The sequence below is a fragment of the Gorilla gorilla genome, chromosome 11 (assembly GCF_029281585.2).
Source record: "Gorilla gorilla gorilla isolate KB3781 chromosome 11, NHGRI_mGorGor1-v2.1_pri, whole genome shotgun sequence".
Taxonomy (NCBI): domain Eukaryota; kingdom Metazoa; phylum Chordata; class Mammalia; order Primates; family Hominidae; genus Gorilla; species Gorilla gorilla.
Window position 1 is genome coordinate 74,966,449 of NC_073235.2, and position 27,512 is coordinate 74,993,960.

At 40.1% G+C, this 27,512-nt stretch overlaps 1 protein-coding gene and 1 long non-coding RNA gene across 10 annotated transcripts in view; one reads left to right on the forward strand and one right to left on the reverse strand.

Moving 5' to 3' along the window:
* Positions 1-27,512, forward strand: part of ITGA6 (integrin subunit alpha 6) — a 79,780-nt gene that overhangs the window by 44,982 nt on the left and 7,286 nt on the right. For 4 of the 5 annotated variants that reach the window (XM_063694999.1, XM_063695000.1, XM_004032793.5 and 1 more), the window contains exons 6-24: positions 2,276-2,486; positions 3,153-3,346; positions 3,816-3,904; positions 4,606-4,724; positions 7,869-7,967; positions 8,218-8,279; positions 13,052-13,212; positions 13,391-13,534; positions 15,615-15,730; positions 15,857-16,046; positions 16,140-16,223; positions 16,321-16,400; positions 16,554-16,631; positions 16,719-16,821; positions 18,078-18,251; positions 19,626-19,724; positions 19,820-19,930; positions 20,024-20,122; positions 26,572-26,697. In XM_063694999.1, the coding sequence (XP_063551069.1) occupies positions 2,276-2,486; positions 3,153-3,346; positions 3,816-3,904; positions 4,606-4,724; positions 7,869-7,967; positions 8,218-8,279; positions 13,052-13,212; positions 13,391-13,534; positions 15,615-15,730; positions 15,857-16,046; positions 16,140-16,223; positions 16,321-16,400; positions 16,554-16,631; positions 16,719-16,821; positions 18,078-18,251; positions 19,626-19,724; positions 19,820-19,930; positions 20,024-20,122; positions 26,572-26,697 (2,339 nt within the window). Of the gene's footprint in view, positions 1-999; positions 1,117-2,275; positions 2,487-3,152; positions 3,347-3,815; positions 3,905-4,605; positions 4,725-7,868; positions 7,968-8,217; positions 8,280-13,051; positions 13,213-13,390; positions 13,535-15,614; positions 15,731-15,856; positions 16,047-16,139; positions 16,224-16,320; positions 16,401-16,553; positions 16,632-16,718; positions 16,822-18,077; positions 18,252-19,625; positions 19,725-19,819; positions 19,931-20,023; positions 20,123-26,571; positions 26,698-27,512 lie in introns of all 5 variants that reach the window. The other variant, XM_055379172.2, reaches the window with a different exon arrangement.
* LOC109025972 (uncharacterized) overlaps positions 1-27,512 on the reverse strand; it is an 89,342-nt gene that overhangs the window by 7,509 nt on the left and 54,321 nt on the right. For 2 of the 5 annotated variants that reach the window (XR_008677364.2, XR_008677365.2), the window contains exons 3-5: positions 24,724-24,818; positions 23,968-24,109; positions 19,672-22,673 (exon numbers count right to left, since the gene is read on the reverse strand). This is a non-coding gene — a long non-coding RNA (uncharacterized lncRNA). Of the gene's footprint in view, positions 1-9,105; positions 10,103-19,671; positions 22,674-23,967; positions 24,110-24,723; positions 24,819-27,512 lie in introns of those variants that run through there. The other 3 variants (XR_010129619.1, XR_010129618.1, XR_010129620.1) reach the window with 2 other exon arrangements.

Below are 27,512 nucleotides of genomic sequence, written 5' to 3' on the forward strand. Positions count from 1 at the left end.
TGGTAATTACACAAAGGCTTTTAAAAGCTTTAATTCTTGGTATGAGTTGACATAAAGAATAATTACTGTGCATTTCTTGGAAAAAATGTAAAAAAAAAAGTCTAAACCCAAATAGTAACCTGTTTTAAAAAAAAAAAAAAAGTGAAGAGCAGTACCCAGATGTTAGGATATTACTGGAAGAATGGAAAGTAAAAAACGAAAAAACAGGTATAGATACATGAATAATTTCAAGCAATGTGCTAGTAAACACGCACTAATAAGTTGTTCAGGCCGGGCCTGGTGGCTCACGCCTGTAATCCCAACACTTTGGGAGGCTGAGGCAGGCGGATTACTTGAGGCCAGTTCAAGACCAGCCTGGCCAATGCAGCAAAACCCCTTCTCTACTAAAAATACAAAAATATTAGCCAGGCGTGGTGGTACACATCTGTAGTCCCAGCTACTCAGGAGCCTGAGGTAGGAGAATCACTTGAGCCTGGGAGGTTGAGGTTGCAGTAAGCTGTGATTGTAGCACTGCCCTCCAGTCTGGGCAACAGAGCAGGACCCTACCTCAGAATGTTTTATTTAGGGATTACTTATGATTAAAATACTTGATTGTAATTGCACTGGCCAAGAAACCAATACTTCGGTCTTTAAGATGGATGGCTGTGGATTTTATAAATTTACTTGCTGTCAGAACATTTGAAAATATGAAGCATTTTTTCTCAAACACATTTGCCACTTTTAGAATGGATTTCCTCAAAAGTGAATGCCTGAGAAAGAAATCAAATTCATATTGTTACATTCGGTTTGTCTGTGCTGTGTGGAATCTGTCACTTCAAAAGATCAGAGGGTTTGGGGGAACAAAACGATCTGCTTGAGGTTTTGGAAGCTGGCAATGAGAGCAGCTTGCCGGATGCAGTGGTGGCCTCCTCATCCAGCGAGAACAGCAGTGGCTGTCCTGCCTCTTACCAAGCATAATTACTTTTTCTTCAATGTCTTCTGTCCCGTGCATGCGTACAGGCCTGCTGTTTTTGACCAGCGTTTCATATACAGATCCTGATCAGTTTGTTTATAAAACACGGCCTCCCCGGGAGCAGCCTGACACATTCCCTGATGTGATGATGAATAGCTACCTAGGTTTGTGACCTCTGTGACGACAAATAAATTGTCTTGGTTGTGGTCATTAAATTTTTTTTTTTTGATCCATACAGAGCATAAATCTTTTTATGCCCTATTTTGTTTCCATTGAAGCATACACAAAAAGCATGCCATGGTTGGGGCTCTGTGGCCAGATGGTTGTAAGAGCTGGACTCCATATTGCCCTCTAATCTGGTGGCTCATGTTTTTCAATTCACTTCACAATTTGAGAACTGCAACGGTAGTGGTGAAGCTTTTCATAAGTAAAACCCAATAAAGGGGGTGAGCTTATATTATTCTGCATCTGCCTCACCTTTCTATAGAAACATTTACTTAATTTGAATGGTTTTGATATGGGCACTTCTATTTGCTTTTCACCAGATCTGTTATTTGTAATCTGACATCCTACCTGATGCTTTATAATGGGGGTGTCCTAATGTTTTCTGCCCTCTGAACAAGTATATAACTGATACCAATGACAACTTCCTCACCTCTGTTGTTTATACTAGGTTCTCAAATACCATGTATCATCAGTCATTGTTTTGTCTGCATGTTTGTGTCTGAGAACTAAGTTGGTCCAAAACAATGAAATGCTATCTATGGTGTATTAATGATGTTAGCATTTGTTTTTGTCTGATTACCAAAGAGTTGATGCCTCTTACCAAGCTTAATTACTTTTTCTTCAATTTTATTTTATTCCTGTAAAAATACTGGTCATTAAATTATAGCAGAACCCTGTAACATGCACTCAATTATGCTTCCAGTCAGGTTATATATTCTCTGTGTATATGATGTAACATAACCAAATTATTCCTGGACAATTCAGTATCTAGCTCGATCTCCTTTTACCATAGTTCCAATATTAAAATAGGGTGCAAATTGATTCTTAAGATGTATGAATACTTCAAAATTCAAGTTATACATAGGTGCTTTTAGTTAAAAGTCTTAATATCCATAGAAAGCAGTAAATTAGCTAGGACTTTGTCCTTGTGTCAAATCTGAACTCTGTCACTCATATCACGACTGTGATAGCTGGTGGGAGGATCAAGAGGAGAGAGGGATGGGAAGCCAGAGGAAGAGGTAATGATGGAGTTACCAATGTCATAAGCGTAAAATATATGGATTGATGTGAGGGGCTCTATATATTTTGTTTTTCTAGGTTTTTCTTTGGACTCAGGGAAAGGTATTGTTTCTAAAGATGAGATCACTTTTGTATCTGGTGCTCCCAGAGCCAATCACAGTGGAGCCGTGGTTTTGCTAAAGAGAGACATGAAGTCTGCACATCTCCTCCCTGAGCACATATTTGATGGAGAAGGTCTGGCCTCTTCATTTGGCTATGATGTGGCGGTGGTGGACCTCAACAAGGATGGGTGAGAAAGCCTCAGGTTATATTATGCTGCAAATCATTTCTGCTTTGACTAGCTTCTATACGACTGGAGAAGAGCCGTCCTTTCAGGTTCATTGATGTAAAGAACATTTTTATTGCCGCATTTTTACCAGCCTATCTTTATCATTTCTATGATGGCAGCAGACAGACATTCATATCCCTCCCCAGGGTATAGGATTATATTTTTGATTTTCAGTTTTTACTTATATGTTGGGATCATGAGTCTATGAGAATTAAAATTTGAAAAAAATTAACTCAGAAAACACTTGCATGATTCTGTTCTGTGGTTTCATATGGGGCTGATGGAGCATCAGCTCCCGTTGAAAATAGGGATTGGTGATAAAGTAAAAAACAGATATGTGGCTGTTGGTGCCAGTTGGGTGAGGGGTTAGAACAGTGAGGTCTTAATGGGAGTCGTGCTGTACTATGGTTCTAACTCGAGAAATTGGCTTTGAGTTCTTACCCTTAGTATTTTTCTTGGGGCATTTATTATAGGCTACCTTGGTTTTTTAAAAATGTTATAATTGAGTCATAAATTCTGGAGTTGAGGGCCTTTCTTTTATATGTCTTTGTATCCTTAGTACCTAGACTGGTGTTGCTGGTATGTTAGCTGTTGGTTCACGGCTCTTTCCCCTCATTATGTTTTTAGGTGGCAAGATATAGTTATTGGAGCCCCACAGTATTTTGATAGAGATGGAGAAGTTGGAGGTGCAGTGTATGTCTACATGAACCAGCAAGGCAGATGGAATAATGTGAAGCCAATTCGTCTTAATGGAACCAAAGATTCTATGTTTGGCATTGCAGTAAAAAATATTGGAGATATTAATCAAGATGGCTACCCAGGTAGATAATAGATTATGAAATGGCTATGATTTATAGATTATTTGATTGTTTAAATAATAGCGCTGCTGGGCACAGTGGCTCACGCCTGTAATCCCAGCACTTTGGGAGGCTGAGGTGGGCGGATCACCTGAGGTCGGGAGTTCGAGACCAGCCTGACCAACATGGAGAAACTAAAAATACAAATTAACTGGGTGTGGTGGCACATGCCTGTATTACCAGCTACTCCCAGCTTTGGGAAGCTGAGGCAGTTTGCTTGAACCCGGGAGGCAGTGGTTGCGGTGAGCCGAGATTGCGCCATTGCACTCCAGCCTGGGCAACAGGAGCGAAACTCCATCTCAAAAAAAACAAAAAAAACCCCAAAAAAGCCAAACAAATAAATAATAGTGCTTGTGTCATCTTACTTTAAAACATTTTACTGGAGTGTTTCTAAAGCGTTTGTTAAAATGTTAAAATGTGATGTTGTCAACAGATATTGCAGTTGGAGCTCCGTATGATGACTTGGGAAAGGTTTTTATCTATCATGGATCTGCAAATGGAATAAATACCAAACCAACACAGGTAATCAAATAACCGGGATTTCTACAGCTAGAGTCTCAACTTTTTGCCCTATAATAAAATATTTAGGTTTAAGTGACTTTTCACACAAATCTTATTTTATTTACAAGTCCACAATAGTATAGATTTTTAAAAAATGTATTACTAGAAGATACCTTCAAAATAAATATATAAATGTAATGACTTAAATGTAATCAATTTAATCAATGAATAAATGTAATCAAGGTAATCCAAAGCAAAAGAATGTTATTCTACCCTGACGGCATTAAGAGAGGAAATGCGATATATTCTCTTTAGTAGCATACTAAATAGAGATGAAATTGGTCAAACAAAATAAATGACTGTAACTACATGGAGAATGTAGACACCAAAAATTAAAAATGTCTTTTGAGAAAAATAGGACTTGTAGGGAAGGTAGGGAGATTTGGTTTGAAATGGCCTGATTGACTTAATACATTAAACAAGCTCATCAGAAATGGGCTCTTTTCTGCTTTGAGATGCTATGTAAATCGGATGACTTTTATGAAATGAAATGTATGAAGTGTTAGATCATATAGAAATTTATGACTTGTATGTAATATAATTTACTTATAAGTGAACTCTCAAATTTCAGTTCAAAAGAAACTTGTGTGTCTTTTTCAAAGCATTGTTAAGAAGCTCATGTTGATAACCTAATGTCCATTCGGATGCCCTGTGTATTTCAGGTTCTCAAGGGTATATCACCTTATTTTGGATATTCAATTGCTGGAAACATGGACCTTGATCGAAATTCCTACCCTGATGTTGCTGTTGGTTCCCTCTCAGATTCAGTAACTATTTTCAGGTCTGTTATCTATGATTTTAGTGTTAAGCATGTTCTATAATCAGGTTATACTAAAATGTTGACCTTTCGGACTGAAATTTGTCATACCTATACTTCAAAGGTTTATATGAATTGTGAAGCTATTTCTTTTTCTTTTGAAGGTAGTAAACAATGTAATAAAAACCTATTTTCTAAAATCTTTTAAAGTATCTGAGGAAAACATAGATCCAAGTTAGAATTTTTACTTCATATATTTTTAAAACCTTAATTTTGATGATGAAAAAACAAAACACATATAAAATGTGACAGTACAAAGAACATACAGAAGGAAACCCCCTATAATTCACCATGCATTATTAAACTCCAAGATCTTGATTTCTATTCTTTTATTTTCTGTGATTGGACCATGTATATTTAACAAAATTAAGACCATAATTTTGCATAATTTTGTAACCTGCTTTTGTCTCTTTAGGATACATAGTAGACTTTTCCTATGTCACTGAGTACTTTTCCAAAATGAAGTTAACAACTGTCTGTGAGGCATCTTCTGACAGGTTCAGAGCTTATTTAACCAACTGCCGGGCTCTCACTGGATGGTTACGTTGCTTCACAATTTTTTTTTTTGCCCCCATGATATAAAAAGCTGTGGAAAACATTCTTACTTTTGTTTATATCCTTGATTATTTCCTTATTATAAATTCCTGGATGTGAAATTGATATATGTGCTTCAAGACTTTTGATTTGGTTTCGCCAAGATGACCTCCCGAAATGGTGCGACATTTCCCATCCATGGTGTTTGAGTCTCCCTTTAACCAGCGCTTTCATCACTGCTTGAAATCACCATTAAAAATTGGAGGGTTTTTTTGGTTTGTTTTTTAATTTTCAAAAAGTAGCAGATTTATTTTTTTAAAAGTTAATAATATAGAATTATAGAAAATCCAGTACATTATTCCCATCTTCCACAAAACTTGTGTGCATTTCTCTACTTTTAGGGTATCATCAAAAGGCTACACTGTAACTTCTGCTGTCTAATCTGGTTTTTATTTAATCTTGGGCTATCTCTCCTTGTCAGTAGAATAGATGACCTAACTTTAGTCAGTTAAATATTTGCCCCTGTCTATGTGTAATTGATATTTTAATAGCCTTACTTTCCTGTCCTCATAAGTAGGTTGACTGTCAACCCTGTACACTTGTTCCCTCTTTACTTACAGATAGTATGAAAGTAAAATTCAACAACCCTTTGATAAGAAGAGGAGTAACTTCCCCTTATTTTACAAATGAGGAAACTGAGGCCCAGGACTTGGCTTGAGCTTTTAAGGCTGGAGCCTGAGAGACAGAATGTAGCACCTAAATCTTCCTGACTTGAATCCTGTGCATTTTTTCTACTAAATTGTACTAGCACTTCAGGGTAGTTAGTAAATAAACACCAATTTTAAACATGAGGCAGCCAAACTAATAAGACTTATTTTCTACGTTAAAAGACATAGTTTTCATAATTCATGTATATTTTGCCCTCAAAATTGTGTGTTGTATGTTTAAGAAACAAATTAAAATATGTTCTAGGCAGAAATGTCTGTTAAAATTCTACAGTATATAAAATACTATATCTGTGGCAACTGTGCCTTTTAAATATGCTCTCAAAACTTAAGAATGTATCTAGTTAGTATCTTAGAACCTAGCAGCTGTCTAAATGTAAAATAAAAATAGAATGGTAAATAATAAAGGAAAATAGAAAAACAGGGAATGTGGGCAGTATTTGACCCTTTATTGGACCCTACCTTCACCACGAATGGACTTGTGCTCTCTAGCCTACCAACAGATTGATTCCAGAAGTTTGAGCTAGCTGTTTGGGATTTGGAATGCATTTTCTTATAGAAACACTGTTCTCCAGAATGGCTGGGTTTACCACAGGCCCATCAGAGTCAGCCTAACTGAATCCACGTGGTAATGAAACCCCAGGCCCCATTCTGAGTTCTGGTGGGGAGCAATGGAGGTGGGCCTCCTCACCCACTCATACCCCTCAACCCACCGCATACCTGCATTTCTTGTGCCTGTGGCAGCAGTCAGGCCACAGACCCGTGGAGACCCCTGTGGCTGCTGGGAGCAGGGCAGCCAAAACATACGAAAAGATGTTTTCAGATGGTGAACCAGAGTAGGGCGTGGAATTGGATTCCAGCTTCTCAGTGTTTGCGGGGTTGCAGTAGGCAGCGCAGAGGTGGGAAGAAGTTTAAAAGTTAAATTTTTGCTTGCAGAGATATCGTGGGGGTAGAAAAGTTGTCAATCCTGGCAATAGGAAGGCAAAGACTGAAGGTTGTGGGTGGGAGACTCCGAGGGAGGCTGAAGAGAAGGGCAAGTGTTTGTACAATGGAGACTCCCAAGTTCAGGATTGCCTGTATTAATTCACATACTGTAGACACGCTGATCATGAGCATCTCAGGTATTAGGTGTTTGTTGGTGTAATTCTTCCAGAGGGTATGTTGGCAAGACTACTCGTAATTAAAAATGCACATATTCTTTGACTCCAAAATTCTGCTGCTGGGAATTTATCCCACAGATAAACTCAAGTGTGTGCATAGATGATGATTGTGAAAGCAGAAAGCTCAACAATGTGAATGCCTACCGATTAGGTACTGGTTAAATAAAGGATGTTACATTGATACAGTGTAACGCCATCAGGTGTGAAAAACAGTGAACTAGATCTATGTGTATATACAGGACAAGACCTCTGAAATGAATGAGAAAAAGCCACATACAGAACAATGGCAATTAAGTTCCCATTTAGTTGAAATTATACATATATTTTAATATTTAATTTTAGATAATTTTAACCGACGTGTCTGGAAGAACATACAAGGCTACTTGGGTGTTCGGGTGGGAATGGAGACAAAATATTTACTTTAAAACTCTGAAACCCCTACATGTTGCACATGTACTCATAAGTGTGTACGTTTTTAAACAAATATTGTATAATGAGGCTCTGCATTGTATACATTTATATCTGTTAACAGTTATTTTCTTCAGCAATGGGGGAAAACGTCACGTGTATTTTTTTTCCTGTGTTTTTAAGCTGTGCTGGGCAGCTAAGGATGCTATCTAGTATGTGAATTAGTCTCACATTCAAGGTAACAGGAGGCTGAGCTTGTTTTTCGCTCCTTTTGTCTTCAGATCCCGGCCTGTGATTAATATTCAGAAAACCATCACAGTAACTCCTAACAGAATTGACCTCCGCCAGAAAACAGCGTGTGGGGCGCCTAGTGGGATATGGTGAGCGTCCCTCTGTCTTGGTGGGATCCCCCTCAGTTTCCCACCTCCACTTCATGATGACTCTATTGTCCTGAGGAGCCACAGGGAAGATGACAGGAGTGCTGGGCAAAGGGAAGAGGGTCTGTCAAGTGTTTTTATAACATGTTGATCATCAATGGGCATTGGGGGGATTGGAGAGCTAGGGAACATGTTGGGTTTTTTCCACTGCAATAATGGATCTTTTAAGAAATATGTGTTTGATTTTATTCAGCCTCCAGGTTAAATCCTGTTTTGAATATACTGCTAACCCCGCTGGTTATAATCCTTCAATATGTAAGTACCTAGTACCTTTAAAATATGTCTACTTTCTGTCTGCCAGGTTGAAAGTTCTGCATAAATCACAGAAAAATAAAACTGCAGTGGCCAACATGGGTCTGTCAATTCTGGTGTAAAGAATTAAGTGTATGTTTTGTTTCCCTTTTAATCAGGAGGGCACAACACCGTGAGGGAGGAAAAAAACTCCACTTGGTCGCCATTTGAGTTTTCCAGAGCAGATGGTTTAGGACAGAATGGCTTGGAAAAGTACTTATTTGCTACCACAACCATTTCCTCCATTTCTGTCTTTGAAAAGCAGTGTGGAAAATTGATTTTGTGGTTGTGAGGTGGTGGGTGGTGGCTGGTGGTTGTGAGGTGGTGGGTGGTGGCTGGTGGTTGTGAGGTGGTGGGTGGTGGCTGGTGGTTGTGAGGTGGTGGGTGGTGACTGGTGGTTGTGAAAGGGCAACGGCAGGAGCCAGAGCACAGCACAGAGTCGCTGCCAGGCTGCCTTCTCTTCCCCATGCCCCCTCCCTCCCGGAACACCTGCCCTGTGTTCCCAAGAGCAGGCCCCTAGGGAATTTGCAGGCCGGCCCTGAGAGGTCAGAGACCTGGTCTCTGCTCCTGGTTTCAGCTTTGATACTGACTGACCCACAGGGCAAGTCCCTTAACATTTGAGTTTGTTTTCCTATCCGTTCAGAACAATGCCTAGTAGTCATTAGTGCATACAGTTGTGCTGGAGATCAACTGAGAAGACATGAAAAGCAGTTTGTCATTTATTAGATACTGTTCTGCTTCCTTTTTTTGTAATTCAAAATAAGATTTTTTAAAATTAATTTTTGTGGATACATAGTAGGTGTATATATTTATGGGGCAACACAGGATTTTTGACAAGAATTTTGATACCGTTAATGATACTCTTAACAATAGTGGCCGTAGTAAGCTCTCCTCTGGTGTGTTTTAATAGCAGCCACACTTCTTCAGCTGTGAGTCACCTGACCCCTGGCTCCAGAATCAAGGCCAGGGGCATAGGAATTCCAAGAAAATCTTTTCTGCAAAGAGGAAGTGAAAAGAATGAGGAAATTCTCAACCCGGGTCCGGCCATGGTCCTGGCAGTTTGGGATTCTAGTGTACTGTATCTGCCACCAAGGGACACTTTGTGAAGAACAAGGTCATTCTGTCCTTTCATATGGTTGTCAGCCTTTACGATACTATGAGGTAATGAGTCCTCTGAAGTGTTCTCCCTGTTATCTAAAGTAATAGTTTTCTTTATTTAAAAAGATGTCCCTTATAATATTCCAGAATGTAACCTAATTCAAATAACCTAAAGTTGTTGCTTGAAACAGGAAAAAATAGCCACATAAGGACTAGGGTTTGCAATGGTGAATCCTCTCACACGTCACGGCTCTGTTCTTAGCTGTACTCTAATTCTTCTTTAACTTGATATGAAGTTTTATATAACACTAATGAATGTATCCACTAAGACAACAGAATGAAGATACTGACCTGTGATAAAGTTCAGTGAATTATGAAAAGGGACAGTTTAAATAAATGTACTGTCTTTAATTTCTTTTAAGTCCCCCTTCACCTGATTCTCAGTGTCATAAGCTCAGTTAGCCTTCATCTTTCCAGATTTCCAGCTGTCTGCAGGTGGTTTCTCCATCTCCCCTTCTGTGGGGTCGTCTCCTGCTGTGTGGTCTCTCCATGGGACCTGCAGACCTTGCACGAAGCATTCTTAGAGTGGATGGATTATGACTTCGTGCACAGGGGGAGCTGTGGCCTTTCGCTTTGCTTTTTGATGCAGCCGGCATTTTGTCGAGTGTAGAAAGCAATTCTTTGTGTGGCTTTTAATGACAAGAAAATGTATACTGTGACTCTTCAGGATCTATCATCCTTTCAGTATCATTTGTGTTATTTTTACCCAAATGCCATACCTTACACTAGCCCACTTGGATAATGGGCCCTTTGCCAGTGTTTGGAATGAATTAGAGACACAAGGAGAAAACAGTGATTCTTTGACTAGGCAGCCAGAGAAAAAGGGGAAACATTTTTATTCTGTTCTGATGGCCATTTTTTCAAACCACTCTCAGTTTGACTATAGATGTGAAATATCATCAGAGCACTCCTTGACTTCCCCCAAATTAATCACCTATATAAAATACAGACTTTCTCCTAGCTGTAGCACAGCATTTGATGCCATGTGTATTACTTTTATGTTATGTAGCTACTCCATTAACCAAGTGTTTATGGATGGCCTTTTATGGGTGGAACTTTCCTTTGAAGACACTCAAAGAACATTTGCTTTCATTGCTTTTACTTCCACAGTAAATTCTAAATGAACTAAGACAGAACTTCTACAAAGCTACATAAGTTAATACATCTAAAATCTTCTCCCAGTAGCCAAGAATGTGAGCTTATTGTTTGACTGGGCTATTTTAGCTCAGCAGTCCTCAGATGTGGTGTTCCATACATATAGATATCTATAATTGAGCCGTAATGAGTGTTCTACTTGGCTTGCCCCTCAAGCAGTTAGCAAAGGTGGCCTGCAAAGATTTTAAGATGATGTGGACTGTCTGGAGGGTTAGGGAAGGTTAGAGTGAATTTGGCAGATAAACGGTTTTCCTGCACCCACACCTCCCATACTTTTGCTGTGAGGGGCACGCAGCGTGTGAGCCTTTATCTGGTTCATTGTGAAGCTAGCAGGTCACTTATAAATGGATGATGTCAAGGCTGCAGAGGGCTAAGATGGGGGAGCATTCCATTTGGCAGCTGTGACATTTAAGAATTCTCCAGATGGACACAAAAATTACTATTGAAACTGTCAGTGTTTCTAAATTTTGGTCTGAATAGCTCACATTCAGCATAAGAATGTCACATTGTGTGTGTGTGCGCGTGTGTGTGCAAGTGGGGAACCAGTTACTGCCACTTCTGTTCATCTGTTCTATAAATCATATGTCTATCAGGTGTTGTGCTAGTTGCTGGGGACTGTGGTGGGGAATAAGACTGATGTGATTCTTGTCCTCGGCTTTGCCCCACTATGGGAGACAATCAGGAAATCACAGCGTAGTGGGCCTAAATGTAGAGACTGGAGAGATGGAATACTCTAGGATCACGAGGAGAGGCCAGGACAGGCTTCCTGGAGGAGGTGAGGTCCAAGCTGAAATCTGAAGGGGAAGGGAGGGCTTAGCCAAGCAGGCCAACACTGCTGGGAGGTGGAAGGGAAAGACAGCTGGCTGAGGGAAGGAGTGACTCCTGCGGTGGTTAGGAGGCAAGTGAGACCTGGGCATCTAAGACCCTGTAGAAAGCAATCGCCTTTTGCGTTTGTGATAGAGACTTAGAAGCTGGTGCTGCCTCTGTCCCTCTCAGTATGACCCCAAGCCTCCCCAGAAAAGGTCTCTTCCAACTCTAAAGTGAATATTAGAATGTGAGTTATTCATTTTCTGTGTTTTCTGTAGCAGATTTTTGTCCTGGAGGTTGCCTTCTCCAGCCCTCTGCACACTTTGGTTTGCTTTCCCTTTTGATGGTTAGTGACTGCTTAATGAATGTAAGTAATTTAAGTATTGGCCCATGAAAAACAAACTTAGCAGCCACATCTAATGAACCAACAAAGAATGCTTTCTGAAGTCAAAAAATGAGATTCTGATCATCCACATCCTAGCTTCCCTCCAGGTTCCATTAGTGTAGGTTATCAAGAACAGGCTGTGCCTTCTAGCCCAGTGCAAGGTAGGCAGTTTGGTTGTGGGAGCTATATTATGCTGACCGACAGGCCCTCCATCCACTCAAAAATATATAATTTACCTTGTAATTCTTTTTTATCTTTATTATTTTTTTTTTTTTTTGAGAAAGTTTTGCTCTTGTTGCCCAGGCTGGAGTGCAATGGCATGAATTCGGCTCATTTTAACCTCTGCCTCCTGGGTTCAAGTGATTCTCCTGCCTCAGCCTCCCGAGTAGCTGGGATTACAGGCATGCACCACCAAGCCCAGCTAATTTTTGTATTTTTAGTAGAAACAGGATTTCACCATGTTGGTCAGGCTGGTCTCAAACTCCTGATTTCGGGTGATCCACCCACCTTGGCCTCCCAGAGTGCTGGGATGACAGGCAGAATTCACTGTGCCCGGCCTCTTTTTTATTTGTTAAGGTAAAGGTCTCATCCTACTGTCGAAAGACTTCTCCATCTCTAAAATATATTATTCCTCTGTTTAGACAACTATCCTTTATCAGTGCTTCTTAAAACTTTAATATGTATAAGAATCATCTGGTGATGCTCTTATTAATAAAGCAGATTCTGCTTCCGTAGGTGTGACTGGGCCTGAGGTTCTGCATCCTCACAGGCCCTCAGGAGATGCTGCTGTTCTAGAGACCTTTCCCAGATAGCAAAGGCACGAGGCCACTTGAATAAGCATTGACTGGTTTAAAGGGAGAAAATCAGTTTAGGTGCTCAGGGGGGAGTGTTGGGTTCCTCCGCTTATCGTTAGTATTCTGTGGGTTCATGAACTTCAGCCAGAAACTGATTCTTAATAACTGCTGCTGCTGAAAGGTTTTAACTTATTCTTGAGCTCCCCCAGGTGGCACAATGAAAATTTAACTTTGAAACATTGTTAACAGCAAAAGGAAGGAAAAGACAGCTTGATTTGAACCATCACAATTGTGCAAATGCATATTACCAAGAAATATGAAGAGAAACAATGGCAATGTTTTCTACAAGGAATTAAAATCTTAAAAGGAGTTCAACATGCTTGTGGCTGGATTGTGCATGAATGCACTTACGTTAATATGATTTTAATTTTATCTAGCAATTGTGGGCACACTTGAAGCTGAAAAAGAAAGAAGAAAATCTGGGCTATCCTCAAGAGTTCAGTTTCGAAACCAAGGTTCTGAGCCCAAATATACTCAAGAACTAACTCTGAAGAGGCAGAAACAGAAAGTGTGCATGGAGGAAACCCTGTGGCTACAGGTGAGGGCTGCACATGGTCACATCTGTTTTATGAAGAGGACAGAAAAAGGTTATATGGTGATGTACAGATTTCTGAAATTTATTCCAGCAACCTCTTAATCAATACAAAATCATTGTTTTGGAATTCCCCAATAGCATGTATACCCTACTTAACTCTGACTGCATGCTTTTCATGCAGGATAATATCAGAGATAAACTGCGTCCCATTCCCATAACTGCTTCAGTGGAGATCCAAGAGCCAAGCTCTCGTAGGCGAGTGAATTCACTTCCAGAAGTTCTTCCAATTCTTAATTCAGATGAACCCAAGACAGCTCACATTGATGTAAGTCTCTCTGACTTTCATTTTGCCAAAGTTTTTTGCCATTTATGATGCTAAATCAAATGTCTTTGAAGGGAATAGAACTAGTGATTTGCTTTAAAGGCCATTCTTTTATGTTAATATGTTTTTAATGTATGCAAAGTTAGAGAAGACTTGTTTCCCAAATTAGCAATAAACATAAAAACATGAAATACAATTTGGGGCCAGAGCATATTTTCCTTCTTCATTTTTGGCCATTATAACTTATCAAGACTATAAATGGTAGAGCTTATATTCTAACACTGTTTCTCTTTTAGCTGTACATAGAGAGAAAAATACATTGTGTTTTATTTACCATTGAGAATACTGAAATGTAGAAAGCAGTATGTTGCTAGTCAGAACATTAAAATCAAGGAATATCAAAATTCAGCAAAGCAAAAAAGTATTATTAGCATACAGTAGTCATTTAGTGCCTAATATAGCCTAAGTCATCTTTGGAAGAAAAATGTGTATTAGATGGCCTGCGGGATACCTCATATGAGGTGGGGTCTGTTTGCTAGGGGTTTAGGATGGTTAAGGTGCAAGGTTAGCCCGGGCAGCTATGACAGCTTGATTTGGCATTATGTTCTTGCTTTCAAAATCTAATTGATGATGAACGGGTGTGGTGGCTCATGCCTGTAATCCTAGAACTTTGGGAGGCCGAGGCGGGCAGGTCACTTGAGGTTAGGAGTTTGAGACCAGCCTGGCCAACATGGTGAAACCCCATCTCTAGTGAAAATACAAAAGTTAGCGGGTATGATGGAGCATGCCTGTAATCACAGCTACTCAGGAGGCTGAGGCAGGAGAATCACTTACACCCGGGAGGTGGAGGTTGCAGTGAGCCGAGATGGCACCACTGCACTCCAGCCTGGGCAAAAAGAGTGAGACTCTATCTCCAAAAAAAAAAAAAAAATCTAATTGATGATGAGTGTCTGTCCACTATGGGGCTGCTGGTACTGGTGCCTTACTGAGGCAGCTTTGCAGAAGTGAGTCCTCACTGGCCGGGCGCAGTGGCTCACGCCTGTAATCCCAGCACTTTGGGAGGCCGAGGCGGGCGGATCACGAGGTCAGGAGATCGAGACCATCCTGGCTAACACGGTGAAACCCCGTCTCTACTAAAAATACAAAAAATTAGCCGGGCGTGGTAGTGGGCGCCTGTAGTCCCAGCTACTCGGGAGGCTGAGGCAGGAGAATGGCGTGAACCCGGGAGGTGGAGCTTGCAGTGAGCCGAGATCGCGCCACTGCACTCCAGCCTGGGCGACAAAGCAAGACTCCATCTCAAAAACAAAACAAAAAAAAAAAAAAAAAAAAAAAAGTGAGTCCTCACTGTCTCAGGAGCTGATGCTTACATCTGCATATTGTCAATCATTTTTGTCACCAAATATAGTTCCTTATATTTCTGTATACTTTTATGTACTTTTGTTATTATCATGTTAATATTACTTGTGTACATTCCCAGCTCCATAGCTAGAGATGATTTTCTATTTATCGGTGTGATTATCAAGAACCCATTAGCATGGTGCTAGTATGCTGTTTGCTTACCTGACCTTAAGCTCTCTGTTTCGTCATCTCTACAATGGGGATCATAATAATAGTATCTTTTTAGAGGCCTGTTGTGAGGATTAAATGAGTTAAGATATGTAAATCGAGTATTATAATCGTTGGCATCATCATTATTATTGATACTTCTTATAGTAGCCCTATAAAGTTAGAATGGTGGTATCTCCACGTTACCTATGATGAAACTTGGACTCTGAAAGGTTAAGTGACTTGCTAGCTAAGTAAGGGGTAGAGCTGGGTTTCAAACCCAAATCTGTGTGGCTGCTGGGTCACACTCTTCTATACCACACTGCCTCCATGCCCTGGTCAAAGTGTTCTTCAAACACAATTTTACTGAAGGACAGAATGGAAATTTGATGTGTGGCAAAGTATATTTAAAGCTTGAATTCTGCATTGGTAATTGTCACACAGGGAAATGAACTGTGTGGAATAGCCAGTCACCTACATCGATGCCTTCCTGAGTCCTGAATGGTGTAAATTGACAATAGTTTTCGTTTTCCTACAGGTTCACTTCTTAAAAGAGGGATGTGGAGATGACAATGTATGTAACAGCAACCTTAAACTAGAATATAAATTTTGCACCCGAGAAGGAAATCAAGACAAATTTTCTTATTTACCAATGTAAGAATCGTTGTGTAGCACTAGCAAAAAATGATTCTGGCTTCATGGTGGCTTTGTGTTGAGAAAGTTTACTGGAAACGTATTGAGGACTTTGCCTTTTTGTTCCTGTTTTCTTATTTTTAATAGTCAAAAAGGTGTACCAGAACTAGTTCTAAAAGATCAGAAGGATATTGCTTTAGAAATAACAGTGACAAACAGCCCTTCCAACCCAAGGAATCCCACAAAAGATGGCGATGACGCCCATGAGGCTAAACTGATTGCAACGTTTCCAGACACTTTAACATATTCTGCATATAGAGAACTGAGGGCTTTCCCTGTAAGTATTGTTAGAGACCAGCTGAGAGGGGAAAAAAATCAACACTGTGTGGCAAATGAGTGGATTGTGACCTAGCGCGTGCTTCTTTTACAGGAGAAACAGTTGAGTTGTGTTGCCAACCAGAATGGCTCGCAAGCTGACTGTGAGCTCGGAAATCCTTTTAAAAGAAATTCAAATGTAGGTGATGCCTTCATATACTGTATTTTACTGTTTTAAATACCACTGCAGTGTTTGTATGCATGGCCTGTGTTAACAGCTATTTATGTTTTTTTAGGTCACTTTTTATTTGGTTTTAAGTACAACTGAAGTCACCTTTGACACCCCAGATCTGGATATTAATCTGAAGTTAGAAACGTAAGAGTTACATCAACCTCTCCATTCAGAATTATTTCATGAAAATATGGGCAGTCAATGAATTGGCCCTGATCTACCTCATAAAAGAAGTCTAATTGTAGTGAGAAAACTGACTGGTAAAATACAACCCTATTGTTTCCTTTTCATTTTCAGAACAAGCAATCAAGATAATTTGGCTCCAATTACAGCTAAAGCAAAAGTGGTTATTGAACTGCTTTTATCGGTCTCGGGGTAAGTGTTTGTGTTTAGCATAACAAATCAATGTTTGAAAGAACCATTTACAATCCTCATTAAAACTGGTGTTTTTTAATTTGACAGAGTTGCTAAACCTTCCCAGGTGTATTTTGGAGGTACAGTTGTTGGCGAGCAAGCTATGAAATCTGAAGATGAAGTGGGAAGTTTAATAGAGTATGAATTCAGGGTAAGTTGGAGCAGTTGGTCTTTTCATTATACCAAAACCTGACATATACTAGGTATGGTCTTGAGTATGTCATTTTAATAAAGCAGCAATATTAATAAGCATTATAAGTAAATCATGAGTTAAAAATTAGTTTGCCAGCTTTTAAAGAACATACTGGCTTATAGTAAAAATTTTATCCTCCAGGATGGAGAACAATTGTCACTGTTCAGAATCCAGTTCAGTTTAGAATGCGTTATGATTTATTCCTTCCTCCTTTATAAGGTCATCTTTCTTACTGCTTGTGGTTGAAAGAATATTAATGTATGCCTACCTTTCACAAGCCCAGTTTTTGTGGTGAATGTAGATTTGGTATATGCCTGTAGGAAAGGCAGTGATTGGCTCTGAACCATTTCAAAGTAGGCAATCACAGTGACTCTCTGTCCTGTTGAATAAACATAAACATAGGGTACGGAGTCTGTTCGTAACTCACACATGGGTTTAGGTCTGTGTGGCTAAAATCACATTCCTGAAGGCATAGTGACCACTGTGGTGAAAGCCTCAAATGGCAAGCATGGGCCCACCTGACTCCGGCAGAATGAAGAGGCTGAATTCTCCTCTGTGTGTCTCTTAGCATTATAGACACAGCTGGGGCAGGTGGTGGTGGTGGTGATGATCTCTATGCAGGTGCAGCTGGAAAAGAAGTCTTTGGGTTCTGGAACAGTCTCGACACCAAGAGGGCTCTTACCTCCTGTGTTTGGCTTCTGCCGCAGGACGTCACTCTGTTCCCAGCTTGGACTCTCAGATTCATGGCTGTCCTAATAATGGTTTTGCAGAATCTCCTCTGGGACAGAGGCAGCTTCATTTTTGCAGTGGATGGGGTTTTCCAGAAGCAGGTTGTTGGTACACTTCCTTGGCCCAGGCCTTGTCATTGGCCAAGCAGGGTGGTTACAGGGCAGTTCACAAATTCACACATGATTTTCCCTGGGCATATGTTGAGAACATGGTATATCTACACTGCTGATTCTGTTGCATACAGCAGTTGTTCCTAGAACGAGTTAGCTATCAGTTGTCCTTTGACCTTTTTGTTTTTATTTACAAAAATCTTTAGGCACAAGTCTTTATTTTGAATGCCCTATCTATAGTCCATTTTTGGAGCCTGTGCTTTTATTATAGGATTACATTAGATATTTTAGCTTCCTTCTCTTGGTAATAGGAGCTGCTACTTAAATTTACATTGAGAAGATTAGACTGAGATAATATGTATTATTTTCTAACAGGTGATAAACTTAGGTAAACCTCTTACAAACCTCGGCACAGCAACCTTGAACATTCAGTGGCCAAAAGAAATTAGCAATGGGAAATGGTTGCTTTATTTGGTGAAAGTAGAATCCAAAGGATTGGAAAAGGTAACTTGTGAGCCACAAAAGGAGATAAACTCCCTGAACCTAACGGTATGTTGGTAGATTTATCTAATGTCTCCATAAATGCAAATTAGAGAAACTAACTTGTGAGGGGAAAATCATTACTGTTCTTAGGAAACTGGCATATTCTGGCAGGTTGACTTTCTCTTTGGTTGTCACAATTTCTCTTTTCTAGTTGAGTAACTGAGGGAGGCTGAGGCATTTTTGCTGGTTAATGACCATTATAGTACATAAGGCAGAGTCATTCAGTGCTTGCTGAGGCAAATGGTATTTTCTGATGTTTCATCATGACCCAGTATGCTACATAATAAGGAGAACTGGGGGATGCTCCTGGGGTAATAGTAGCTGCTATTATCCAGGGACCAGCCAGTGTTCACAGTGTTCACTCCAAGTAGAACCAAACTCATTGGAAAAGATAATGGCATCTTAGCAAGTAACCTTGAAAGCTTTTTATGCTTATTTTTAAAATAGTAATTATTTATTGTGTACTCATTGTGTCTCAGGAACTATGCTAAGCATTTTGTTTTCATTTTCTCATTTCATTCTCTGGATGGTCCTATGAGGGAGTTTCATTATCCTCACCATTTCACAGATGAGGACATTAAGATTCAGAGAGCAAGTAACTCTCTCAGTCACTCAGGTGTTAAGAGACAGATTCCACATACAAGCCCTGCTCTGCCTGATGTCAAAGCCTGTACTGTTAACCCCTCTCTCTATACTGCTCCATGCTTAGATAACTGGCCTATCATTTGTGTTCCAGTTTGATGAAGGTTTGCATGTTTATTTCTTTTATTTTAAATTCTAAGGTGACTGGGTATGATCAGTGATCAGAGTTGGTGGCTTATAGCATGATCTTCTACTCATCAATGTTAAAAATCAAGATAATCGGTTATTACTAATCTTTGCTATAAGGAAAATGCAATTTTAAAAGTTCTTGTATGGCTTAGTTTTCATTGCTCTGCTCTGAATGAGCTATATAATGGGTCTTTTTGCTTCTTTCTCTGTTCTTCGGTGTCACTTATTCCTTCAAGATGTGCTGACTACCATGTTTTAGGAACAAAGCTGGAGGCTAGGGATACAGGAATAAGATTTGATCTCTGATCTCAGTATGCCCACAGTTTGGTGGGGATACAGAGGAACAAAGAAAGCATATTTCTCTTTCTCTGAGTTTTAAGGTCAGAGTGGGAATGAATTACTTAGTCCTATGAGTAAATCAATAAACTTGAATTTAGAGTGATAATACTTGCTGGTTTTATACTTACTTCTGTGCCTTTGGCAGGAGAGAGGCAAATATTGTTGATAATGTGAATCTGGCACTGTTTGGGAGGATATGCTCAAGAGGCTTGTATGGTAGTGACAAAGAATTACATAAATTGGAACTATTTTGGATATAATTTTTTTCAGGAGTCTCACAACTCAAGAAAGAAACGGGAAATTACTGAAAAACAGATAGATGATAACAGAAAATTTTCTTTATTTGCTGAAAGAAAATACCAGACTCTTGTAAGTATTTTTCAAGAGCTGTGAATATTTGAGAGGATGAGGGGAAGGATTTCTTCAGAACAATGTCTTTTGATGACCATTCTTTTTCTCTCTAGAACTGTAGCGTGAACGTGAACTGTGTGAACATCAGATGCCCGCTGCGAGGGCTGGACAGCAAGGCGTCTCTTATTTTGCGCTCGAGGTTATGGAACAGCACATTTCTAGAGGTATGACCTTGGCTTGAGGCTGTCCCATGGAAGTAATTTGCCTTTGCCTAGGACACTTTTCACTTCCCTAATGCATTCACTGTCTCCAAACAGGAGTATTCCAAACTGAACTACTTGGACATTCTCATGCGAGCCTTCATTGATGTGACTGCTGCTGCCGAAAATATCAGGCTGCCAAATGCAGGCACTCAGGTGAGAGGTTCCCCAGCTTCATTCAGGTTCAGAACATGTCTCTTTTCCCTGTACCCCACACTCATGTCCTGAAGTCATGTGCTTTGGTGCTCATTTCCCTCATAGCCCCGTTACGGAGAAAACTGTCTTAAGGTACTGGCACTGCAAGCTGTATTTTAATAGAGTCATTGAAAAAAAGAAGTAAATCTAGGGTCATCCAGTTCAGCAGTGCCCATGGTGGGTTTGAGAACTACTGGCTCAATTCAGAGAATGGGTGCACCTCACAGCCCTCTAGAAACCTGTGTCTTCTACCATCTCTAATGCTGCAGCCATTGGTGTAATGCCCCAGTGATGGCCCATCCCTTGGCCAGCTGTAATTATTAAAAAAGATCTCTTCATAGCTGACTCCTGAACTGAACCTTGTAAGTCCCTGGTTATGCCCCCCAAACAAGTCTAAAATAAGTTCTCTCTCTTGGCCATGTAGCAGCCTCTCAAATAATTGAAGGAAATGGTCATGCCTCCTTGGATGTTTCTTATTCTTCTCAGAGCTTATGCACCCAGCTCTTGAGTTATGCGTCACATTGGGCACAGCTGAACTGGCTCCTGGCCCCTCCCTTCCTGGGCAATTTGATTCCCACATGGACAGAGCAGCTGAGGTGGGGTCTGCTTGGTCCCACTTACCCTGGGGCCTTTACCTCTCAGCATCTCGGCACCACACTTCTGTCAGACCTGCCTAAAATTTGCTTTTTCAAACCATTGCTGAGCAGCATGTTTGAATTTCTAGCAGCTGCTATTTTTGTGTTAGTGTTCTACCGAAACTTCCAGTGTTTTCATCAGAATTTGTTGTCAAGCTGTGTTTCCAGTATCCTGTCCTTGAGCTATTTGTAAAAATCTAAATGTATGCCTTTAAGTGTATCCTTACATTTTATGTGATTTGCTTTGGGTCCATTTTTTCAGTTTGCAAAGTAATTTTGAATCTTGCTTCATCATTTGCTTTCTCAACTTTCTATCCCTGAAAGTTTTAAAAACTGAGAAGCATGTTCTCTATGTCTTCATCCAGGTAATGACAAATATGTTGAATAGGACTAGGTGTAGAACCTTGTAGTGAACCAATAGTGAGGGGTTCCCTGTGGGAGTCTAGAACCCACAGGGACTTGTATAAAGATCTTGAGGCAGAATGACTGCATGTCATGGTGGGAATAATGAATGGGAATGTTTTGCAAAAGAGACTGGAGAAAGAAATACTGCGAATTACTGTTCTTAGTTAATCTGCCAGTCTACTTATGGAAATGTTCTGGCTTCAGTCGTTTAGCTAGCTGAAAATTCAGGGAGCCTCCCTAATCATTCTGTTTTCTGAAATATAGCAGTCCTTACGATTTATTATCCAAGCAAGAATACATTTTTGTTTTTATGTAGTTTTTTGAGATGGAGTCTTGCTCTGTTACCCAGGCTGGAGTGCAGTGGCGCAAACACAGCTCACTGCAGCCTTGAATGCCTGGGCTCAAGCAATCCTCCTGTCTCACCTCCTGAGTAGCTGGGACCACAGGCATGCCACCACACCCAGCTAATTTTTCAGTTTTTTTGTATAGCCAGAGTCTCACCATGTTGCCCAGGCTGGTCTTTAACTCCTGGACTCAAGCAATCCGCCTGCCTCAGCCTCCCAAAATGCTGGGATTATAGGTGTGAGCCACTGCACCCAGCCCCAGGATACATTTGCCTGAGACAAATGCTGTACTGGGCAAGCTGCTGCGATAAGTGGTATCAACCAGCACTGTCCCGGTCTCTCCAGGACATATCAACAGGCATCATAAGGGACTTCAAATAAACCACACCTTCCCTAAGGATCCTTTCTCTGCATCTATAAAGGCAGCAGGTATAGCTTTCTATAACTGTAAATCAGCAACTCTGAAAATCACTGAGATTTCAGAGCTAGACAGAGAACACTTTAGAGGGAAGGGACTAACATTAATGAAGCCTTAAAAAAATGTCTACTGCTTACTAGATACTTTATATTCTATCATTTAAACTTCAGAAGAACGCCAAGGGTAAACATTGTACTCATTTTACAAACAAGGAAGCAGACTCAGAGAGGGGATATAATTTGAGACCCTTGATTGAAACCTGTAATTGTCTGACTTCAGGGCTTTTGTTCTTTGACTCTGTGACACTTGGTCCCCTTAAAGTCCCCAAATCTCAAATTTAGATAAGAAAACTGAATCCAAGGAAAGGTATCTCCCCCTCAGGGTCACCCGACCAGCAAGTAGAGCTGAGACCAGACCTTGGGTCTGATGTCTCCTCTTCAAGTGCTGTCTTCTTCTGGAAGATGATGGAACTCTGGGGGCCCTGGTGTCCAGTCTAATGACTGGGTCACAAATGAAAGTGAGGTTCTCTTGGGCATTTTATGTTCTTAGAGCTTGGAGAACTCATGCCTCCCAATGGGAATTGATGTCTTCACAAATTGGTAGATTCGTGAATGGGTTACTGGTCTCATATCTAGAACCCATGTCTTTTGAAAATTGAGACATTTTCTTAACCTCTAGTCTTCTGACACCTTTTCTGTTTTCTGTGATTTCTGAAATACAATAGCTCAGATGTCATATCTGCACATTTCTTGAGTAGTTTAAGCTGTAGTTTTTCTGGGCTTGAAGATCTAAGCTTAATTTGGCTTAAAAAAGCAAAAAAACTTTTTTGTTTCTTTATAACCCAACCAATTTCAAGAGTTTTGTGTTCATCTTTTAATAAAACACAGTTAAACTTTGGGAGGCCAAGGCAGGCGGATTGCTTGAGCCCAGGAGTTAGAGACCAGCCTGGGTAACATAGCAAAACCCCATCTCTACAAAAAAATTAAAAATTAGCCAGGTAGGGTGGCACATGCCTGTATTCCCAGCTACTTGGGAGGCTGAGCTGAGAGGATCACCTCAGCTCAGGAAGTCGAGGCTGCAGTGAGCCAAGATTGTGCCACTACACTCCAGCCAGGACAACAGAGGGAGACCCTGTCTCAAAACAAACAATAAAAAACACTTCTAAATTAGGACACTATTATAATGAAGTCAGGGAGAGCAGAAGTCACATAATTGAGCCAGGTAAGCCATGCTATATTTTAGCATCAGTTAAATTAAATCCATCTTGTTAATAAACACCTATGAAAGACACATGTATGCCTTCCCTGTGCTAAATGTTAGAGATGCAAAGTTGGGTAAGATACAGTGTCAACTGTTAAGAATGTCATGCTGTAGGAGACAGAACCAGGAAAACACTGTCAAATTAGCCAGGGAAATTGAGGGGGATTGTTTATTGGTTGTGTTTATATTGTCCCCATTTATCCCTAAGGAAGCAAGTAGAGAGTATCCCAGCTTCCTGGCTGTCAAAATTTTTTTTTAAATGACCAAAAAAATGCATAATTCTTCAGGGGAATAAGATTTTCCCTTTTGGCTCTAAATTCAGAGAACAACTTAAAATTCAGAGAACAACTTAAGATACGGATCCTTTTATAAGATGGCCTGTTATATGATAAACACCAAGAGTGGATGATGTCCTTAATAGATAATTTTGTAAAAGATATGAAAATCCCTTCATTCGGTGACTTCCTGTACCGAATGAAGTTCAGTGAGAACAGTGCGTGGTACATTACAGGGTAATTTAGAGAAGGTATTTTGGCAGTTGACAAGCTAATGTAGTCTCAGCACTGCTCACTGGTAATCGAATTTAATGCATCAACAGAGCTTATATCCCCTTCCCCTTATGGGCACATGGTGGATGAGTTTCACAGGTGTGCGTCATCCCCATGGAAATAACTACACTGTAATGAAACCAAAGGTAAGAAATTATTTTTGGAGTTGTAAAGCTCTACAGTAGTTTCTACTCACCTGTTCATCAGTAACAGTTGGTGTGACAAGACAGAACAAGGCTTGGAGCTCTGGGAATCACAGCCCACCCTTTGTCTTCCATCTTTGGTCACCTGGCTCTATGGCCAGCTTCCCCTTGTTCTCAATCCCAGCTGGAGAATGACTGTCATACCAGAAACAAAAACAAAAAAACAAAAACACCTTCAGTTGACAGTTTAAGCAAACAACCAATAAGATCTTCCCGACTGGCCTCTCACCCTCCAGAACCACACAGCACATCTGCCCTTTAAATGTGTAGCCAACCCAGTCCCTGACTTTGGTCCTCAGTCTTTGATGCCCAGTGAGTTAACAATATGTGGAAGTTCTGGTTTGAATGGTGCCAGGCCTCGGGCTTAGAGCTTCAGCTGGATTCCCATCCACCCTGCCACTCCAGGCTGCAAAATCAAAAATTACTTTGCTCAATTGTTAACAATATTGGATCCCAACCATTTATGGGGGTGGCTTTCCCCTACTGTCAGCTGTTTTAAAGACACTTGTGCACAGTGTCATTATAATAAAGCTGATTCTCCTTGCCGAAGACCAGTTTCCACTCTCCACTTCCAGATTTACTGGAACTTTTTCTTACAAATGAGCATGGCCCTTCCACATGACCACCTTGCCCTAAGGATACACTGTATACCTTCCTTGTGTTAGATAATAGGGCAACAAAGTTAAACAAGATACAGTTTAGGCTAATTGAAATCATCTATTTGGTTTGTTTCATTGTAGTCAGCTTACCAACCACGTAACTATTCTATTGCTTCACTGGTCTGTCCCTGTTTCTTCTTCCCTTCTTTGTAGATGTCCCTGTGCTGAACGCAGTAATCTCTTCCCTGTCAGGGGAGGGAAGGAGAGGGGAAGTGAGCCACGAGGCCACCTTGGGGCTCAGAGCTTGTAGAAAACCTCATTTAGAGCATAACAGGAAACATGGTGGCTGATAAAGGTGTTTTAAGCCTGCCTGTTACCATCAGTATAATTGGCTAAATCTCAAGATGTGATTGCTGTCTATTGAATGTTTAAAGAAAAGCAGTTTTACTGCTTTTAAGTATTTTTTGTAAGTCAGGTGAGGTTGAGAAACTGTTTCCTAGAAGTGGAAAGGGAAGTACTTTGATGAGAGATTTTTTTAAAGAAAAACACCACCGCATAGAAGTATTGAAGCACAGTGTAGACATAGCAGCATCCAGGGTTCAATATGGACATAGAATATTTGACTGAAAAGACTTCTCAGAAGTTAAATGCTCCCCCTGAGTTTTGTTTCCCTTTACTTTACATTCTCTTAATTCAGAAATATCAGAAACTTCAAACCAGTGGATCTCTAATCAGTGTCGTTTACAAAATCATGTTCACAATAATCACCAGGTCTTTAGCATGCTTTGAAAAATAGTTCCTGGTATCACAAAAGCTCATTTGCATTCTAAACCCATGTAACTGAGTTGTTGGAATTGCCAGAAGCAGCTTTTTAGGTTTCTGAGTAAACACCATTTCTATTTAATTGATATTTGCAAACTATCCTATGTTTAGAGTTTAAGCTTCTCAGCAGCAGGAGCAACTTAAGCGCTAAGCTGCCTCTGAGTGGGTCCAGGGTCTAGTTTGTTCATATACCTTTTTGTAGAAGATGGCACCAAGCCATTTCAGGAAATGTTATTGTTTATGAGGGTCTTTAGTGTGATATCCTAAGAAAAAGGTAAAATGGTGTCCATCAGTCATGCAGCCCTATCCCTACTTTTGTATTTCACAACATCTTTCAAGTCTGAATGAGGAATGTTGGCTACTTTTGCCTAAACTGGCCCTTTTCTTTCCATTGCTGAAAATTAATTAAAAGAAAGTATAGGCCAGGTGAGGTGGCTCATACTTATGATCCCCACACTTTGGGAGGTCAAAGCAGGAGGATCACCTGAAGCCAGCACTTTGTGAACAACATAGACCCTGTCTCAACAAAAAAATTTTTTAAAAAATTAGCTGTGGGTGGTGGCATGCGCCTGTAGTCCCAGCTACTTGGGAGGCAGCTGAGGTGGGAGGATCACTTGAGCCTGGGAGGTTGAGGCTGCAGTGACCCATGGTCACACCACTTGCACTCCAACCTGGGCAACAGAGTGAGACCCTGTCTCCAAAAAAAAAAAAAAAAAAAAAAGTATGATTGTTCTCAAAAAGATAACCAGGTTAGACAGATAGAACAGACTGGCTGTTAGATCTATTTAACTGGGTATCTTTTTGAGAGCAATTTGTTTAGATACACAGACTGGCTGTGTATTGATAATTGCTGGAACAGGATGATGAATACAGAAGGGTTCATTATACAGTTTACTTGTGTTGATAACAAATTTTTTTTAAGATAAATTAACAAAGAAGTAACCACTTTGTCAGAATACAACCCAGCATTTTCAAGATTCTGGGGAAAGATCTTCAAGGAATGTCTCTTGAAGCAATATTCTGTTAAGAGAAAGGATCTTGCATCAGAAAGTCATCTCATCCATTCACAGGCTGCATTGTCCAAAATATATTCAAAAGCAGAATTAGAACCATAAACTCCTGGTGTGAACTCTTGCCGCCGTATGTAGTAATGCTGCTTTCTTTTCTGCCTTGTAGGTTCGAGTGACTGTGTTTCCCTCAAAGACTGTAGCTCAGTATTCGGGAGTACCTTGGTGGATCATCCTAGTGGCTATTCTCGCTGGGATCTTGATGCTTGCTTTATTAGTGTTTATACTATGGAAGGTAAGTCATATCTGGCATTTGAATTTCATAACAAACTTTATTTCATGTTTTAAAAAATGGGAATCAGCACTGATGGTACGTTTTCTTTTTCATTGCTTCCTTTTTTCTAACATTATGAAACTCTTTTGACATAGCAAATTTGAGGAAAATTTTACCATGAACACCTGTATATTTACCGAATATTTTGTATTTAAAGTATATTATTTGTACACAATAAGTTTCTTCATTTGTGTCTCACACATAATTTAGCATGTTTAGCAAATAACAAATTTAGATTTTATTACTTTAGCATTTTCTTCACCTAAGATTGAAGTCTGGATCTAAGCCAAATTGTTAGGGTGTAGTAATACTCTGAATGTGTATCCCTGCTAATTTCAGTTTCTGTGAAGAATGTTCATAGCAGCCATTGGTGTTGGTTATGCCTACAGCTAGATTCGGAATAGCAGAGTATGACATGAATGAATAACTCTATCTCAAGGGGGTCACTATAGCGTGTATCAAACATAAGGAAGGTCTAGGTTCAATATGATGTTCCTCATTAGAATTTGGCCCTTTGACTGTAAATAAAATGTAATATCTTCCCCTGATTCTACCAGTGAAGAGTCTACATTATGAAAAACTGCGTATGAGATGGATACAAACTCTTATTGCCCAAAGATTACAACCTAAAAATTTTAGATTATTCCCAGTGAGTGATAGAGGCTTACAGTCCCTTATCTGCCATTCTGAAAAGCTCTGAAACCTTGAAGTATATAATGACTTATTTGGCAATAAAACCTGACGTGATGTGAAGAGAGGCTACTTCGAAGTCTTTA